This window comes from Leucopleurus acutus (assembly GCF_964270905.1).
Source record: "Leucopleurus acutus genome assembly, chromosome: 7".
NCBI lineage: Eukaryota > Metazoa > Chordata > Mammalia > Artiodactyla > Delphinidae > Leucopleurus > Leucopleurus acutus.
This window is the reverse complement of record NC_139150.1, coordinates 65,120,244-65,140,176: the sequence shown is the minus strand read 5'-3', so window position 1 is coordinate 65,140,176 and position 19,933 is coordinate 65,120,244. Positions and strand designations below refer to the sequence as shown.

Here is a 19,933-nt window from a genome sequence, read left to right as displayed (position 1 = left end):
GTGGTTAGAACTCGGCTCCTTCCTGCTTGACCTATTATTTGATATTTGACCACTTGGTTGCAAGACACTTGCTCTTTCTAGCTGAAATGTCACTGGGGCGTCTTGTCAGCTCCCCGACATCTCGGCCTGACATACAATTTTACTTTTGTGTGCTACAAGGCAGAAAATGCAGGGCAATGGCCTTGTTTTAAATTCTGTCAGCATCAAAGATGGGCGTCACTCTTGGGTCCTACCAACAACACAAACAAAAAAGGAGTCTATTTTGAAGGTCAAAACAGCTATTACCTTGAAGTTTTTCAGCTTATACAAAATATATTACCTGCTGTACTGGTGTGGGAACTGTCCTTAAAAAGTGCCTAAACACACCACAGACATCTTCCCAGCACAACTGCTCTACTTTCTTATCAAATGCAGGCTTGATAAAAGGATGAGTTTTCAGCGCCTGCAGGGACCAGATTCAGCAGTTAACTTAACTTGTTCAAATGGGCAAGTGGTATCATGTAGCTTTACAAGGAGCAACCTGACCTTCTCACATTGACCAGGAGTGACATTATTGTGCAGAAGGAGAAGCAGTCACATCACTTCTGTTTTGCACAACCTGCTTAAAGTTTGCAACTAAATGCTTGTCTTCAGTTGAGCTGACAAGAGAGAAGAGGGGGCTCAGTGAACCATGGCAGGGCTGCCATGAAATGACAGGAATCATTGGCATACATTTCAAATAGCTCTCTCAATCCTATTAAAGTATTGCAGTCCTGCTTTAAAACAGACAAGTATGAAACAACTTTGATAGATAGAGACTAAAATGGCTTATTGATTTTTTTTTAAGTCTGAAGGAAATTACCCAAAATGTGTCATTCTTTAACATTTAAAAATATGTTACATAAAAATGAGCAACTGTGATAATAAATAAAACTTAGAGGGAAAAAAAAGTTGGTTATTTCATTATTCAAGGGACACAGATACCTGTACACATCAAGGTATCACACAATTTTTAAAAACCCACGGCCACTTGTGCTGAAGCAAAATTCAACTGATAAGAAAATCCCCCTTCAAAACAATTTTAATTGTACTGTTAACTCTTCCTGCATCCTTTTTATTTCATAAAGTCATAATCCAATCTGAGCTGGTCTCCCGGCAGTAGCAGACATCATCACTGGAGAGGAGTGAGATGACGACAGGGGCGCAGGATTTATAAGTGTCTCCTTTAAGAAAGTGTAAGTTGTGTCAGGTTCAGCTTTCAATGGCAAAAGATCCCCAACGTCAATTGTGTCAGCAGGAAGAGCAGCTCTTGAAGGAATGGAGAGATTTGAATGGTCTTGTGATCCTGTCTATGATATAAAAAAGAAAAGAATAATAAACATAGATTTGAAGACTCTTAAACAGACTCTGATACCATAAACAGAGAAGTGGACTAAGAATCACTGTAATATGGAATGGGGTGGAAATTGCCACTTAAATAATCGATATGATGATACATAAATATGAAATTATTTTCCAAGTTGTGATTGAACCTCATTTGTTCTATATCATAAACTTGTCAGGACATCAGGTGTTTGCCTAGACACTAAAACTTGGTATAAAACTTTTATCAAGTTATTGAATCAAAGGGTCAGTGCAATCAGGCATTTTTACCTCTGCTTCCATCCGCTGGCAAATGACAGAAACCAATGCTAATAATGTTTTCTCATTATGCTATATGATATATGCTATATAACTGGGAGATTAGACTGTTTAGAAAATGAACTATGGATCTTTATGTTTTTTAAGTTATCAGCCTGACTTATTTAATTGAACAACATAGCACAAAGAAAAACAAGTTAATCCTAGTGCCCTATAGAAAACGGCACACCAACATATAAAATGCCAGTGAGATGAACTTTTTGTCTTTACCTTTAATAATACTGCCACCACCCTGTTTTAATAAAGACTGTTTCTGTTACGAGTATTTGGAAATCATATATCAAAATATGGGAGTGCAACATGAAAACAATTTGTCACATATTTTAAAACATTAGTTACCCAGAAACTACTGGAAATCAAACTTAAGAAACCCACATACTCATTAAGTACTTAAAAACAGAATATTTTGTTGAAGCTATAATTTAAGCCTTAAGTAGTACCAGTAAACAATAGTTAACCTTTAACATAAATGAAGTTTTACCAGTAAAGCAGATAGGTGTTATTTTATGGCTTTTATAGATAGTAGGAAAATAGTAGTCAATTGTATATCAGAGTTTTCCATGTTCCCAGCAAATAAATGTTGCTGAGATAAGTCTAGTCTTAAGTGTCTCCACTAAAAAACACTTTTTATACTGAAGAGTTCTTTAAAAAAACACACAAACATCTTTTTGGTAGATTCTCTTATGGTTTTGACAACAAAATAGCGTGAACTCTAAGGATCTGCTTTATTATGTCATGTTACACAAAACCATTTCTACATGTGAAAACAAGAAGGAAGCTATCTCTGGCTTTAGGAACTTATTAGAAATTCAACTGTTGTATGTGTTACCATTTTTGTGGATTTTTTTTAAACTACAACTGGAGAAAAAATCAATGGCTGCATCTAACACCTAGTTCAGCAATTTTCTTTGATCTCCGTTCTTTTGATTTCTTGATACTCCACTGCAAGCCTACAGCTGACGGAAATCATCTCTTGTTCTGCTGGAAGTTAAAAAAAAAACTCACCTAAAATGACCACTTGAATGGCTTTATGAAGAAGGAGAGGATTTAGCTTATCCTTGCAGAAGGAAAAGAACTCCTGAGGTCTTGTGTTGACCCTGATTAGAAGCACTGATGAAGTTTCACTTGCAGAACCTTAATGCTGGGTCTAAGCATATCAGTTCAGAACCAGAACAGAGGCATCTCATTACATCAGCGGCTCGAGGTGTAGATTCCTGCACTTTTCCTGCTGCTAGAACCATCTTTGGTGATTTTTTTTTTAGTTGCGTATCTGAATTGGAAGTGTTATTACTTGATTGATTTTGCTGCTGTAAAGACTACAATGCCATCTACTAACTGATTCTGCCAGACTTAGGGGTGAGAGGAATAATAGAAGAGCAGGACATGGTGGGGCAATCATACTATTTATTATGATAAAAAATATTGTCAGGCAGCCTTCAAAATTTTTTTGTTACATCTTTATAAATACTTCAAGTTCTGGTCTAAAAAAACTATATATGAAAAGAGAGGAGTGTACAGAATCAGACCAAGGAAGGTCACCTACTCAGAGTATTTTCTTCTTGATGCTTTAGACGAGAGAAAGGCAACTGTGCCAAACTGACCAACCATGCCTGTGTTGCAGTGTTAGATAGATGGATATATATTTTACTCAAATCTATATTCTGTACTTGAAGTTTCCTTTTCTTTTCTTATGAGTCCATCAACCTAACTCGTTATACATCCTTCAGGGAAGGTGTCTAACTGCCCATCTCCCCTTAATATGTTCAGTGGATCTTGGAACTCTACAAAGGGGCCCCTCTTTTGCCTTTCCTGATCTTACTTTTTCAAATGTCTATTTTCCACCATGTTGTCTGAAAGCATTTTTTTAAATCTAATATAACATTTTTGACCAAATAACCTTGAAATGGGGTATTATTTCTCTAGTATTTCAAGTCAGAGTCTCACTTTTTGCATACTGTCTTCTGACCTTATGTCCTAAACATGGGAAATAACCTTAAAAAAGAGATTTCTTTCAAGACTTGCACCCCTCAAAAGATAGCCCTTCCATCAAGTAAACAGACTTACTTTTGTGTAAATGAAAACAATTATTTTTCTGGTACTGAGGTCATTTCCTACACTTCATACACTGCTAGAAAATAACCTTTTTCATGAAATAGGATAAAATTTGATTTTAAGTCACTTAATAGCTTAAAAACAAACCAGCAAAAATTCTGGTGAAATCTTGATTTGAAAATAGGATGTTAAAATAACAAGTAAATATGAACTATTTTTCTTGTTACAAATAATATTCAGAAATATAACACTTTTAATATAACACAAAGAGTAAAAGAGAGTTAAATAACTTTTTATCAGAGACCATTAAAAGTTAATATTCAGGGCTTCCCTCGTGGCACAGTGGTTAAGAATCCACCTGCCAACGCAGGGAACACAGGTTCAAGCCCTGGTTCCGGAAGATCCCACATGCCGCGGAGCAACTAAGCTGTGCGCCACAACTACTGAGCCTGTGCTCCAGAGCCTGCAAGCTACAGCTACTGAAGCCCGCGCACCTAGAGCCCGTGCTCTGCAACGAGAAGCCACTGCAATGAGAAGCCCGCGCACCGCAACAAAGAGTAGCCCCCGCTCGCCGCAACTAGAGAAAGCCCACGCGCAGCAACCAATACACAACACAGCCAAAAATAAATAAATAAAATAAATAAATTTATTTTTAAAAAAGTGAATATTCACCATCTGATGTTATATTTTAAATCTGTGGTCGTTTAAGCTACTTTTTAAACTGCTGAGGTGTTCTGGTAGTCTCTCATGTAAATCCAAATTTAAGCAATTTTTAAAAAAGAAATTAGTTACCTTAAATAAAAGCTAGGTGTCATGTGAATCTTTATGGAGGCACTTTTGTTTACTCAATAAGCTATAAATGATTCTATTTGAACTGTTACAGTCCATCAGCTAAATATATATTCACAATACAAAATGTGCCTACTAAATTTCTGCATTTCAGAAATCTTATGAAATACAGTAATTAGACATGTCCATTAACCATTTTTCAAGACTTTAATATCTTCATTTTCTAAGGGTGTTTTTTCAACAACAAAAATAAATAAAGCATTAGTGTAATAATAAGATAATGACTCAATAAACTATCTATAAATCAAAGCCACTTTGCACACGAAGGCTTCTGAAACAATGACACTAAGCCATTTGTCTCCTGTGTAGCATTTATGATCAAGTTAAGTCTTCTAGAATCTAGTATTATAAAAAATGAGGAGTGATGTGATTTAGTAAGCCTGAAGAGTATTGCAAGGAGATTATGCCAGTCACATAGTATGATGGAAAGAGTATTAGACTAGAGATCAGAAGACTATATTTCCCCTCCCAGTTCTGCTATAATCTAGCTGGGTCACTTAGGCAAGTGGATCAGTCTTCCTAGTTCTCACTTCCCTTGCCTATAAAATGAGGGGCTAGACTCTTTCCAGCTCTGAAGTTTTACCGGTCCACCATGATTCCAACCCGTGATGACATATGATATAAGGTTAACACCTAACTTTTGTGAATAATTTAACCCAGAAATCAGAGTTCCCAAACATAATTCTTAAGATTTTGAGGGGATATGGATGGGCCGTTCTTAAGGGGAAGGAATACATACTGCACACGGTTCTTAAAAAAAGCCAAAGAGGGCTTCCCTGGTGGCGCAGTGGTTGAGAGTCCGCCTGCTGATGCAGGGGACACGGGTTCGTGCCCCGGTCCGGGAAGATCCCACATGCCATGGAGCGGCTGGGCCCGTGAGCCATGGCCGCTGAGCCTGCGCGTCCAGAGCCTGTGCTCTGCAATGGGAGAGGCCACAACAGTGAGAGGCCCACGTACCAAAAAAAAAAAAAAAAAAAAAAAAAGCCAAAGAGATGACAACATTAGCCACAGTTTAGATGACGTGGCTATATGCAATTAAATTCTGATACATTTTTCATTACTTCGACCTCCATGATGATGTTTTAAGCCCTGTAAATTATTGACTGATTTTAAGTAGAGTGTGCAGCTCTACATAAACTGATGAAGGAATCAAAGTGCCCACAAGAGGGCCTTACAATGAGGCTCCCTCGCCATTTCTACTTTAGCTCCTAATATGTTCTTACCACTAGAGTCTTAGTACTCAGAACACAGAATACGTCGAGTTAGTTAACCAAATTTTACCTGTCTGTTTTCCAGTTCTGCTGTGCTGGCCTCATAGGATGCTGCAGTTTATGCAGACAAACCGAGTTGACAATAATTACATATACAGTCTTCTCTTGAGGAATGCTCAGTTATGTACCTGAGATATGTCTGCCTGTCTATCTATCTCTCCATCCATCCACACACACATATACATGTACCTGATAAATATATCTACACACATACACTTGCTAATATGCATATATACACCTGCTACCACGTCATTAAATATTTATTCCTCGTAGTTATCAATTCTAACTTTTAGTTACCAATGCCAAAGCTGTAGAAATATTTTATGCATTCCTCTCTCCCTAAGTTATTAAATCTTAGTACAGACCAGTCTGGCTCTTTAGCTCAGTGACAACAAGATAGGCTAGGTGGGGATATGTGAGTCAGTCGGCAGAGCAGTGTAAAGGAGTCTCCAGATAGAAGAAAACCACCTGAGAGGTCTGGGTACCTAGAGATCAAGAAGGAGGGGCAATATGGAGGTAGAAGCAAATCAGAAAAGAGAGGCAGAAGACATTATCAACTTGATTCACACCACAACTTAGTCCTCAAGCAGACATTCAGCATTGGTTCAACAGCCAAAGCTCTTAAGACAGACTGGTTCAGTTTCAGCTTTCAACAACATGGTTAATGCGGTAGATTAATTGGATTATGGCTTCGATTCTTCAGGCTTCCTTATAGGCATGCCCTTTGCCATGTGACACTGCAGCTGTGTGCAGCCTGGTTCACAAGCGCTTTACTTCCTTGTCCAGCCTCATCTAGCATGTCCTCACTTGTACTCTGTAATCCGGTTACATGGAACTGTGAGTCAGGAAATATGATGTTCCATAGTTCACACCTGCCTCCGGTCTGTCCACTGACCGGGATACACTTCTACCCTATGTGGGGTAAATGCCTTCTCCACCTTTCAGCCTCTGTCAAGGTTCCCCTCCTTGTAAGGCCTTTCCAGATCCTTGCCCGACCCTTCCCCAACTACAGTTAGCTGCTATATTCAATCACACATTGGCATTCCTTCATGAATATTTATTTTTCTATTTTCACTTATTTGTATACTCTTATCTCCCCAGAAAACAAGAGCACCTAGTGTAATAGAATCATGATTTTGTATTGCTAGCACTTAGCAGAGTATCTGGAAATAAGATTTCTAACTGAATGAAACCACTCATGTTATTACTTCATGGTTTGGGTTTGATATTTGGTTATTTCACATATATACACATTATGTCACAATTAAAAGTAGCACAGTGTAGTGGAAAGAATATGGGCTTTGAAACTGAAGAGGCCTCAGGTTCCAAACTTGAGTCTGCCATGTATTCACTATGTGATCTTAGACATGTTACTTAACCTGCGTGAGCCTGCATCCTATCCATAACATAAGAATCATCCCTCATGGAGTTGTTATAGGAATTAAATGAAATAATATACACAAAAATGCATAACATACAGTAGCGCCCCTTCACCTCTCTTTCTACTCTTCTCAAGTGATCATAAATTCCAAATTTTTAATTATAGCTAACATGTGTGAACATACATGTCAGGTACTGTGCTAGGTTTAGCTTTATAGGCCTTATCTCAATTCTCAAAGCCACTCAGTGAGAAGGTATTACTATTACCCCATTTCACAGTCGAAGAACTAGGGCTCACAAGAGCGGAAAAAACTACTGCACGTTGCACAGACGCTTGGTCAGTGGTGAAAAGGGACATGATTCTTGATCCATGATTCTTCTCCCCTTATGCTTGGCCACTACCTTATCATGCCACCCAAAGAAGACATGGCCTCAGGCTTATTTATATCCAGAGCTGCTTCATAAAGACAGTAAGGGCTCAACAAATCTCTGTGAAACTGGAAAATAAAAGCACATACATTGTACTAGAGATTAAAAGTAGATGTTTATATTTTTGGTAATATATTTTCTCATAGTCCATTTGAATGTCCATGGTACCGGAGTAAATAAATAGATTTTATGACATTTACATAAAATAAAAGTTCTAGCCCTTTCACCAAAGAAGCTTATGTGTTGTTATATTCAGAGATAAAACTCAGCACTGAAGTTTTAAATTACATTAGAACATTTAAACTTTATTTTTAAATTACTTTAAAGGTGTCTTATGCCTGACAAGATAACGATTCCCATTTTCTTCTCTTAGATGTTTAGATTTCCTGACATGATTGAGGTTGGAAAAAAGAGTCAAAGAATTTTCCCAGATGGCTTTTGTTCTTTCTTTTCCTACTTTCCTTCACAACCCTGTGCTCCCCGTCTGCTCCTTTCCTGACAATTCTGGTATACCTGACGGTAGAGAATGCCAGAAATGGACAGAAAATGCAAAAGAGACCATTTTTCCCCTGTATCTTAAGAATGTATCTTTTCAAACAAACACAGAGAGAATTTGAAATGTAAATATATCCATATACTCAAGTATACAAAAAAGGAACAAAATTGAATAAATAAAAACTTAAGCACACTATACAGAAAAATGCCATTGCAAAACTGAAATGACAAGCTGATAAAAATATACGCAACACACATGATAGCCATAGAGTGACTTTCTTAATTTACAAAAGGCTCATGCACATCAAGAAAAAGAAGAACCTAATTGGAAAATAGGCTTGGGACAGTGTATTTATTAATATTGGGTTCAGCTGTAACAGAAAACTCAAAATGTTGGTGGCTTTAATAAGATAGAAGTTTATTTCTCTCTGATATGGCTATATGAAGCTACCAGGAATCCAGACTGCTTCTATCTTGGGCTCCACAGCCTCAGTACGTAGCTTCCACCTCAGGGTCCAAAATGGTTGCTCAAGTTCCAGCCATTATATCTGCATTCTAGCCAGAAGAAAGAAGGATGGAGTAAAGGAGGAGGTATCACTTACATTTGAAAACACTTCCTAAAATCGGAGTGTTTCTGTTTACACCCCATTGGCCAGAACTTAGTCATATGGCTAACTTAGTTTCAGGCGAGTCTGAAATATGTAGCTTTCCCTCCCGACCCCGAATGGCCTGGGTAATAGTCAGAGGTTTTGTTACAAAGAAAAGAGAAAAGAGATCAGGAAGCCACTGACAGCCTCCGCCTCAGATATATATTGGCTGTTTGGTGGAGGACGCAGAAATACAATAACCAATAAACATATGAAAAAGAGCTAAACCTCATTCATAATTAAAGAAATGCAACACAAAACATGACAATGAAAGCTTACTTTTCACCTATCAGATAGCCAAAAATTTAGATGTCTGATGATACCCACTGCTAAGAGAGGGAAACAGGCAAGTTCCTACCACGCAGGCAGGGCTGTACGCTGGTGCAACCTTTCAGGAAGACAAAACTTAAATTGTACCTGCCTTGATCCAGCAATTCTACTGCTAGGCATTTTTTCTATGGCTACACTCACAAAAGCTCACCAAGATGAGCATACAGATGTATTTATCGAAGTATTTTTTTAGAAAAACATTTGATAAATGAAACTAAAGTGTCTATCAACTGAGTGTTATTTAAGTGAAGTATGATACAACCAGATCATATAACAATTTTCAAAACTGATGTAAATATGTAAGTACTGATGTAGAAATATGTCCAAGTGAGAAGAGAAGGTTAAAGACAGTGTGTGTGTGTGTGTGTGTGTGTGTGTGTGTGTGTGTGTGTGTAAAGAGAAAGAACCCATTTGCATTAAAAAAAAAATAAGTATAGGGAATTCCCTGGCAGTCCAGTGGTTAGGACTCCGTGCTTCCACTGCAGGGGGCCTGGGTTCGATCCCTGATCTGGGAACTAAGATTCCATAAGTTGTGTGGAGTGACAAAGAAAAAAAAAAGGTATAAACACATACATGCATACACATATCTTTTTTTCTTTCTGGAAAAGGAATCACAAAAAAACTGTTAATTATTTTTAGAAAAAGGGAATAAATTCGAGCATGCATTATGAGGAAAAAGCCTTGAAAGCCCAAAATTTTCTTTCCATGTTTTTTATCTTTAAAACTACTGAATCATGAACAAAGGCTATGAACTGGCAATTCAGAGAGGTCAAAATACAGCTGATTAACAAATAAATGGGAAAAATGGTAACCGCCAATAGTAATCAAAACTGTAAAGGAAAATGAGATGTTTATTGCCAATCAAAATTCGATTTAAAAAATTATGATACTAAATGTTAATGAAGGCATTATAAAACAGGCATTCATAAATTGCTAGTGATTGTATAAATTGATAGAACCATTTGGACTATAACTTGGCAACTGTCTTGAAATAGTTAATATCATTTGACCCAACAATTCCATTTATGATTAGTTTACTAATATTAATAGCAGACAAAAATTGGAAATAATCCCATATTCAACAACAGAAGTACATTTAAGTAAGCTATAGCCACTTGATGGAGTATTATATGGCTGTAAAATTTATAGTTATAAACGGTTGGATAACATGGACAAATGCTTAAGCTTGACCAGGGGTCAGAAGCCTTTTTCTGTAAAGGATCAGATAAGTATTTTATGCTTTGCAAGCCATATGCTCTCTGTTGCAAGTACTAAACTCTGCTGTTGTAGCCCCAAAGCAACTATAGACAATATATGCAAATGAATTAGTCTGGCCATGTTCCAATAAAAGTGCATTTATGAATGCTGAAATTTGAATTTAACATATTTTTCACATCATGAGATATTAATCTTCTTTTGATTCATTTTTCAAACATTTAAAAATGTAAAAATTGTTCTTACTTCTCAGGCTATACAAGAACAGGTGGAAGTACATTTGGTCCACAGGCTGTGCTTTGCCCATCCCCGAGCAAGACTATATGAGTGAAAAGGAGACGTGCAAAATCACATATGATACTTTTGTGAGGTACTGACATTGTAGGAATTTCTTCCCCTAAACTTCTGCATTTTCCAATTATCTACAACAAGCATGCCTTACTTTCGTAACTAAAAACCCTTCATTAAAAAAGACTAAAATTTTGTATACACTGAAACCCATATTTTAGTATAGTTAGGACTCTGAACTGTGTGGTCAAAATGAAATGTAATTGGTTTGTTAAAGGTCTCAGAGGGGAGGTTTTGAACCAAGTGTTTTGCAAGTTTTGAAAATCGGATTTTAATTTAGCTGAGAACACTCTGTTATTTCCACATTTTCAGTTATCTACCTCATATCCACAACCTGACATTAAGTCTATACGACAAATAATTTGATGAAATAACTTGTACCTCTACTCTGCACAAACGCAGCTCTTTATGTAGAGTGGCTACTTAACAACTTGTGTGCCTTCATTTTACTCCAAATAGCACTTCCAGCTGCCAAACTACAACTTCTGTGGTCAAAATGTACACGTCACACTCTCTCTGGGAACTATTAGGCAAAAGTTTGCGGACCACTTTTTCATTACTGAAGAATTTCCTCTTAAAGTTATAAGCCCTTTTTATCCAATGTCAAAAATTAGTAATAATCTGGAAGCTATAAACTTAGACCTTTTAGCAGCATGTTTTTCTCTGAGTGGAATTACTGACCATGCATGCACTCAGGTAAAGGGGGCAGAAGGAAGGAAAAATCATCTAAAATTTAAAGGTGTTTGAAAGATGATTTTCCTAAATCTTATAACATTGTATCTGTCAGTCACATATTTCAACAAATTAGCAATAAATTCACATTTTAAAAGTTGAAACCCATTTTTTCCATGCTCCTCCTTTCCACTGCTGGTTTAAACCACATTCCCTCATTACTCCACTATATCACACCTAGAATCCCCAGCAATTCTTCACGAGATGTTGCAAACAGTCTTGATTCCCCCACTGACCACCAAGGGATCAGTCCTATATTCTCCAGGGCTGTTGACCCTCTGACGAGTGCCACAGCTGGGCCTTTCTGGAGGGACTGGTTATATTCAGTTGAAAGAATGTGGCCTCTCTATTTCTCAGTGAGAGAGGGGCACTCCAGAAGTAAGACAAATCATGTGATCTGGAGTTCACATGTATGGAATGCCTTCAAATCACAACAAGCACTGGGGAGTATGTTCCAAAACAAACCACTTAGCTGGCAATGACATTTCCTTTACATGACAGACAGGAATGTTATTTCTGATAGAACCAGGCCATTTCCAGCAGTCTCAAACCGAACCCATCTCTAGCGAGAACATCTTATTGAATTGTGAGAATAATGCAGCAACCACAAAATTCCAAAATAATATAGCTATAGGTTACATCTCAAGAATCTGTTCCCTACATGACCAATTCCATATGATAGACTTTCCCCATGGTTGCATAAGGCATAAAGCATACCTAAACCCACACTCACCATTAGTATCCTAAATTAGCTCTATTCATTAATTCTTTTAATAGACACCTATTAAAAGAATAAAATCAAATAATTAACTACAAGTGCCTACAAGGACACTGTTCTTGGTACTGGGACAGCAGTGAATTACACACCAAAAAAATTCTCTGCCCTTAGAGAGTTCATCCTGTCCTTAACCACCTGTGTCCTGAGCCAGTTCTCCTTAATTTGTAATTTTCTCAATGCTCTAAAACCACACAACTGCTGTTTTCCTAGTGTTACGTTTTGATGCACAATGGCACTGAGAGTTTGCCAGACGCATTGTTCCATGGACACAAATAAGGTCCCAGTAATGAGTCATATTTCCCTGGTTCTTCCCTGACCTGCTTACACATGACCTCAACCTCCCCGTCAAGAGTTGCTGGGTGCCTGCAATCCCTCCATCAGGCTCTGCCTCCAACATATTAGAGGGGCTCACAGTGCCATACGGGTGACACCTCTACACAGCACTGGCCCTACACCCACCCTTCCCTCTCTGTCATCTGAAAACTGTGGCAACTCTGACTGGAACCCAGTGTCTCACACTGTCCATCGTAAAACATTTCTTTCAGCTTCCACCTGTAGGCATCTATTTCCAGATGTCAGTCCCTAGGCCTGCACGGAGGAGAAGCACTAAGACGTTCACTCCATTTCCATCGCCATCTCTGGGCACCTGCCCACAAAACCTCTGCTAGTCCTTCAACTGTCACCAAAGCCCTCGCTCACATTAACTCCCGAAGAGCCTGCACACCACCTTTTCACAAGGGTCTTGACTTTGAAACGCAGCTCAGGTTCAGGGTAGGGTATCCACAAGACAGTGATTTTGACATAGGTTTCAAAGCTCTTTACTAAAATTTTTCATCAGTTATTTAAGTGCCTTGTCACTTTCTCTAGCCTATAAATGCACTTTTAATTTTTGTAAACAAGTCATCCCTTCAGGCTTATCTCTATCTCCTACTTCATGTCTGCATTATTGTAATACATGCTTATTATTTGAGAATATTCAAAGTTGCTCTTGAAGACGAGAAAAAATAGGATAGATGTTAACTCATAATGAGTGTTAAGCACAGAGAATGAATCAGCCTGTAGTGTCAGGCAGAGGCAGAATCCACACAATAGGAAGAGATTGTAAATTAGTACCCTGTAGGACAGGCTACTAACAGATAGAAAGGGAAGGAAAGAGGGAGAGATGGGTCACCTCCAGGCTAACGTCATCCTCAAACTGCCCCCAGAACTGCAGATAAAACCCAAAGCTGTCCAGCTACCTCAGTGGCAAGCTACAGCGATTGGCCAGGAGTATTTGTCAAGGCAAGTGTGGATAAGTGGTCCCAGGCACCTTCGGTCCCCCAATCCCCGTTTCTCAAACCTCCACCCTGGTCCTCATAACCTCACAAAGAATGGAGAAGGCTAATGTGGCCGAGAGAGAGGTCATATGAACACCATAAAAGCAAGGCATCAGGGAGTATGGTCCGTCTCCCTGCTGGCTGCCTACCTTCCACTTCTTACTGCGTGTTTCATCGACAGATTGAAACCATGTGATCTGAGGATCCTAATTCCGTCTGTGAGACCTCCTGCTCTGTGACCTCTGGGATAACCTGCTTGGTAGAGTACTCAGTGGCTACCATTGCATTAAGGCAATTTCTCATAAGACACCTTTGCCCCCCAGTACTAATCAAAACACTGATCCTGAAGAAAGCCCTGCCTTCTCCTATCTCAGAGACTTTGCTTCACACTGCTTTTTCTAGTTAAAAGGAGACTTCTTCGTCAGGCTTTGACAGTTTGCACAGCTCACCTCAGGTATCACCTTGCCCTCAAACTCCCCCTGCCTTCTAACCCCCCACATTTGGGTTACGTGCCCCTTCTTTGCACTATGGAAACATCCCACACATACTGCTTTTATAATAGCACAGCGTCACAATCTGCTGTTTGCTTAACTTGTGGTGTTTAACACAGTAGCCACTGGCCACATGTAATTGTTTAATTTTAAATTAATTAAAATTTAATTTAATGTAAAATTAAAAATTAGAGCTCCTCAGTCACACTAGCTGCCCTCCACGTGCTCAAAAGCCATGTCTCCACCATCACAGTAAGTCCTAATGGTCAGTGCTGCCTTGGAGTGTCCCTTCCTTGGAGGAATAGGCTAGTTTGTTTGTTTGTTTGTGTATTATCAGTGGCTTGACTAGTGACCGGCACATCGCAGGCACGCTGTATGTTTGCTTATTGTTCACCAAATGGACTGCTTCTAATTCCAAAGAAAGCCAACAGGAGGGCATGTTTTGATATAAAACTTTTCTCTCTCTGAAAAATAGTTTTACTTCACAAAGTTTAATTTTCATTCTTTAATTCTAACTGTCTCTGATTTCTCCTTTCTAAAGTGTCTAAAGTTTCAGAAGGAACCTCACTGTTCCTTTCTGTGTTTATCTTTCCCAACTTTCTGGTGAGTGTCATTATGGCATTTCACCTTAGGCCGCTCTGAAAATGAAGGAAAGAAGCCTGGGACAAAAAGACAAGAGGACAAGTTACCTTGGCAAGTGTCCATTCACAAGACACCCAGGCCAGAATTCTAGCTCTCTTGAGCTAGGTTTTCTATATCAGAGAAAAATGCATTGCTTATCCTCTTGCTTTAATTTTCAATTTTTATACTCTCTTGAGAAAAAGATTCTATTATCAGCTAACTTTGGAGGCAATCTAATTGTTTGATGTAAACCTTCAAAGTTTCCTTTGAGTTGAATGTCTATCTGCTTGGGCAGAAAAGGGGAAAAGAGGGAATTTACATCACTTTGCTAAACATTAGCATCTTTTGTTCAATCATTTGAATGCAGGACAGTTCCGGGAAACAGCTTAGAGAACAAGAGTTGACACATACAGTGGAAAATCTTTTAAGGTGCTTGGATGCAATGAGGGAGAAAGTGAGACGGAACTGTATTTCAGCTCCCTAACTGTGCTGCAGTCTGCGGGAACTTTGTGACAGGTCTCTGTCTCTCAGCTACACTTGACTGGCTCTTGCTGACATTCAGCTGTCAGACAGCAACCCTCTACCAGGCCCCTAACATGCTCCACAGCTTCACCCAATTAGCTCGCTTTCACTTGACATGGCAGCAAAAAGCTTCATAATAGGTGGTCAAGGTGCACAGTGTCTGCCTGCCCTCGCGCTGCTCACATACAGCAAGATGGTTAACTACTTTCTTCTTGCTCGTGAGCTCAGAACTAGGAGGACTACAGTTTAGTCATTCCATCTATTGAATTGGACGGGAATCTAGGAAATATTACAGTGATGCACTAAGCTGCTCAAAAACAGGCCTCTAGATGACTAAAGTTAAATTTCAAATCAGTTCCTTAGGCCCTTCTGAGAGGAAGATATGATTTGTAGGTTATCGAAACTTAATTTCAACTAGCCATCAATTTACGGTTGTTTTTCCACTATATCACAAATAATAGGATTGTATAAAGATGACCTGGGATAGAAAAAGCATTTGACAGGTAAGAGCAGAAAGGTCTAGGCACAATTCAGGAGTATGGAATTTAGCCTTTGCTCGTAAAAATATACTTTCTTGACAAACTCAACAATTTTTCTATAAATTTTTGTCATGCTACTTAGCCTGTCCGATGAAATACGTTGTACTTGAAAATACGTTTGGCTAAGCAATAAAAACTCTTATACTTATTTTGAAAAATGATCTGAATAATTTACACATTTTCTCTCATCTCCCAATACATTCAGACCTAAGCATATAATCAGTTTTCACTTATTTGCACTCTGGAGATCTGAAAATTATTTTTTTAATGTTACGTACAGAAAAAGAAAAGTAATATAAACTGTACCTACTTTGGTTTCCTGCATTTATTAAGCCATGTGATGAAGAGGCCACCAAAAAATGTCACTTTATGATAGGACCCTTCATTATTGACATCCAAATGCAGATTCTTGTAGCTATTACCAGGATAGAGTTACAATTTCAATTCCAAGTATCCTATCAGTAATCAAAGCTGAAAATCTAATTAAAGGAATGGGAATTCTAGCCTCCAGCACAATGAACTAATGCTAGTAGAGATTTACCACTACTTTACACCAGGCAAAGTAGAGTTCAAGTATGCTTTGCCATCCTATATGAGTCTGAGATGACTCTCGAAGCTTCTGGAGTCAAGTCTGTAAGTAGCAGTGTTTCTGTGACATGCCTTCAAATTGAAGGAAATCTTTCTCTACATAAAATGCTTACTTGTTGTTTTGAACACTGCTCACTTCTTGCCAGAAGCTCAAGGCAGGGATAGATCCTAACTGAATTGCTGGGCAATTAGGAAACCATCCAGCATCCATTTTATTCATTAAGTCCTGTCAAGGTTTCCATCTATATCTGGCCACAGCCTAATCCTTCTCCATCTCCACTGTTACTACCCTCACACAGGTGATTCTCACTTCTCACTTGGACTTCTTTATTATGACTTATCACAATTCATTACAAGTATTCATGTATATGTCTGTCTTCTCACAAAAACCTTCATATCCCTGACAAAAGGTCTCTTATCTCATCCTATTAGGGGTGTAATATAATACAATGCTTAAGAGTGAGGACTTTGGGTTCACACTGCCTAGGTTCAAATCTTGGACTCTACACTGGTAGTTTCTTCCTCTGAAAGGAGGAGATAATAACCCACCTTAGACAGGACAATTAGGATTAAATTAGTAATATATATAAAGTGCTCAGCACAGTGGCGGGCACATAGTAAGCATTCAATAAATACTGGCTGTTGTTGTTCCTTAGAACTTGGCAAAGTACATAGCACATAGCAGGTAATAAATGCATGGTAAAGGAATAATTAGGTATTCTTTTTGATTATTGTTTCATTTCAGGATGATGTAAAGAATAAAAATTGTTCATGAACAATATAGTGATCCTCTCGGCCTGAACCAAGATGGCAGAGTAGAAGGACGTGCTCTCACTCCCTCTTGTAAGAAGACCAGAATTACAACTAGCTGCTGGACAATCATCAACAGGAAGACGCTGGAACTCACCAAAAAAGATACCCCATATCCAAAGACAAAGGAGAAGCCACAATGAGACGGCAGGAGGGGCGCAATCACAGTAAAATCAAATCCCGTAACTGGGGGGTGGGTGACTCATAGACTGGAGAACAGTTATACCACAGAAGTCCACCCACTGGAGTGAAGGCTCTGAGCCCCACATCAGGGTTCCCAACCTGGGGGTCCGGCAACGGGAGGAGGAATTCCTAGAGAATTCAGACTTTGAAGGTTAGTGGGATTTGATTGCAGGACTTCGACAAGACTGGGGAAAACACAGACTCCACTCTTGGAGGGCACACACAAAGTAGTGGGCACATTGCGACCCAGGGGAAGGAGCAGTAAACACAGGAGAGACTGAACCAGACTTACCTGCTAGTGTTGGAGGGTCTCCTGCAGAGGCGGGGGGTGGCTGTGTGGCTGTGGCTCACCGTGGGGACAAGGACACTGGCAGCAGAAGTTCTGGGAAGTACTCCTGGGCGTGAGCCCTCCCAGAGTCTGCCATTAGTCCCACGGAAGAGCCCAGGTAGGCTCCAGTGTTGCGTTGCCTCAGGGCAAACAACCAACAGGGAGGGAACCCAGCCCCACCCATCAGCAGTCAAGCAGATTAAAGTTTTACTGAGCTCTGCCCACCAGAGCAACAGTCAGCTCTACCCACCACCAGTCCCTCCCATCAGGAAACTTGCACAAGCCTCTTAGATAGCCTCATCCACCGGAGAGCAGACAGTAGAAGCAAGAAGAACTGCAATCCTGAAGCCTGTGAAACAAAAACGACATTCACAGAAAACAGACAAGATGAAAAGGCAGAGGGCTATGTACCAGATGAAGGAACAAAATAAAACCCCAGAAAACAACTAAATGAAGTGGAGATAGGCAACCTTCCCGAAAAAGAATTCAGAATAATGATAGTGAAGATGATCCAGGACCTTGGAAAATGAATGGAGGCAAAGATCGAGAAGAGGCAAGAAATGTTGAACAAAGACCTAGAAGAATTAAAGAACAAACAAACAGAGATGAACAATACAATAACTGAAATGAGAACTACACTAGAAGGAATCAATAGCAGAATAACTGAAGCAAAGGAATGGATAAGTGACCTGGAAGACAAATGCTGGAATTCACTGCTGTGGCACAGAATAAAGAAAAAAGAATGAAAAGAAATGAAGACAGCCTAAGAGACCTCTGGGACAACATTAAACACACCAACATTCTCATTATAGGGGTCCCAGAAGGAGAAGAGACAGAGAAAGGACCAGAGAAAATATTTGAAGAGATTATAGTTGAAAACTTCCCTAACATGGGAAAGGAAATAGCCACCCAAGTCTAGGAAGCGCAGCGAGTCCCATACAGGATAAATCCAAGGAGAAACACACCAACACATAGTAATCAACCTGGCAAAAATTAAAGACAAAGAAAAATTATTGAAAGCAGCAACGGAAAAATGACAACATACAAGGGAACTCCCATAAGATTAACAGCTGATTTCTCAGCAGAAACTCTACAAGCCAGAAGGGAGTGGCATGATATACTTAAAGTGATGAAAGGGAAGAACCTACAACCAAGACTACTCTACCCAGAAAGGATCTCATTCAGATTCGATGGAGAAATCAAAAGCTTTACACACAAGCAAAAGCTAAGAGAATTCAGCACTGCCAAACCAGCTCTACAACAAATGCTAAAGGAACTCCTCTAAGTGGGAAACACAAGAGAAGAAAAGGACCTACAAAAACAAACCCAAAACAATTAAGAAACTGTTCACAGGAACATACATATCAATAATTACCTTGAATGTGAATGGATTAAATGTTCCAACCAAAAGACACAGGTTCACTGAATGGATACAAAAACAAGACCCATATATATGCTGTCTACAAGAGACCACTTCAGACCTAGGGACATATACAGACTGAAAGTGAGGGGATGGAAAAAGATATTCCATGCAAATGGAAATCAAAGGAAGCTGGAGTAGCAATACTCATATCAGATAAAATAGACTTTAAAATGAAGAATGTTACAAGAGACAAGGAAGGACACTACATAATGATCAAGGGATCAATCCAAGAAGAAGATATAACAATTATAAATATATATGCACCCAACATAGGAGCACCTCAATACATAAGGCAACTGCTAACAGCTCTAAAGGAGGAAACTGACAGTAACACAATAATAGTGGGAGACTTTAACACCTCACTTACACCAATGCACAGATCATTGAAAATGAAAATAAATAAGGAAACAGAAGCTTTAAATGACACAATAGACCAGATAGATTGAATTGATATTTATAGGACATTCCATCCAAAAACAGCAGATTGCACATTCTTCTGAAGTGCGCACGAAACATTTTCCAGGATAGATCACATCTTGGGTCATAAATCAAGCCTCAGTAAATTTAAGAAAACGGAAATCATATCAAGCACCTTTTCTGACCACAACGCTATAAGATTAGAAATGACTTACAGGGCAAAAAACGTAAGAATCACAAACACATGGAGGTTAAACAATACGTTACTAAATAACCAAGAGATGACTGAAGAAATCAAAGAGGAAACCAAAAAATACCTAGAGACAAATGACAATGAAAACACGATGATCCAAAACCTATGGGATGCAGCAAAAGCAGTTCTAAGAGGGAAGTTTATAGCTATACAAGCCTACCTCAAGAAACAAGAAAAATCTCAAATAAACAATCTAACCTTATACCTAAAGGAACTAGAGAAAGAAAAACAAACAA

At 38.9% G+C, this 19,933-nt stretch overlaps 1 protein-coding gene across 1 annotated transcript in view; it reads right to left on the bottom strand.

The window, feature by feature from the left end:
- Positions 1-1,106: 1,106 nt before the first annotated feature.
- CCDC171 (coiled-coil domain containing 171) overlaps positions 1,107-19,933 on the bottom strand; it is a gene marked incomplete at its 3' end in the record, with an annotated part of 361,839 nt that continues 343,012 nt past the window's right edge. Inside the window, exon 26 of the mRNA XM_082842979.1 lies at positions 1,107-1,328. Within this exon, the coding sequence (XP_082699105.1) occupies positions 1,107-1,328 (222 nt within the window). The remainder of the gene's footprint in view (positions 1,329-19,933) is intronic.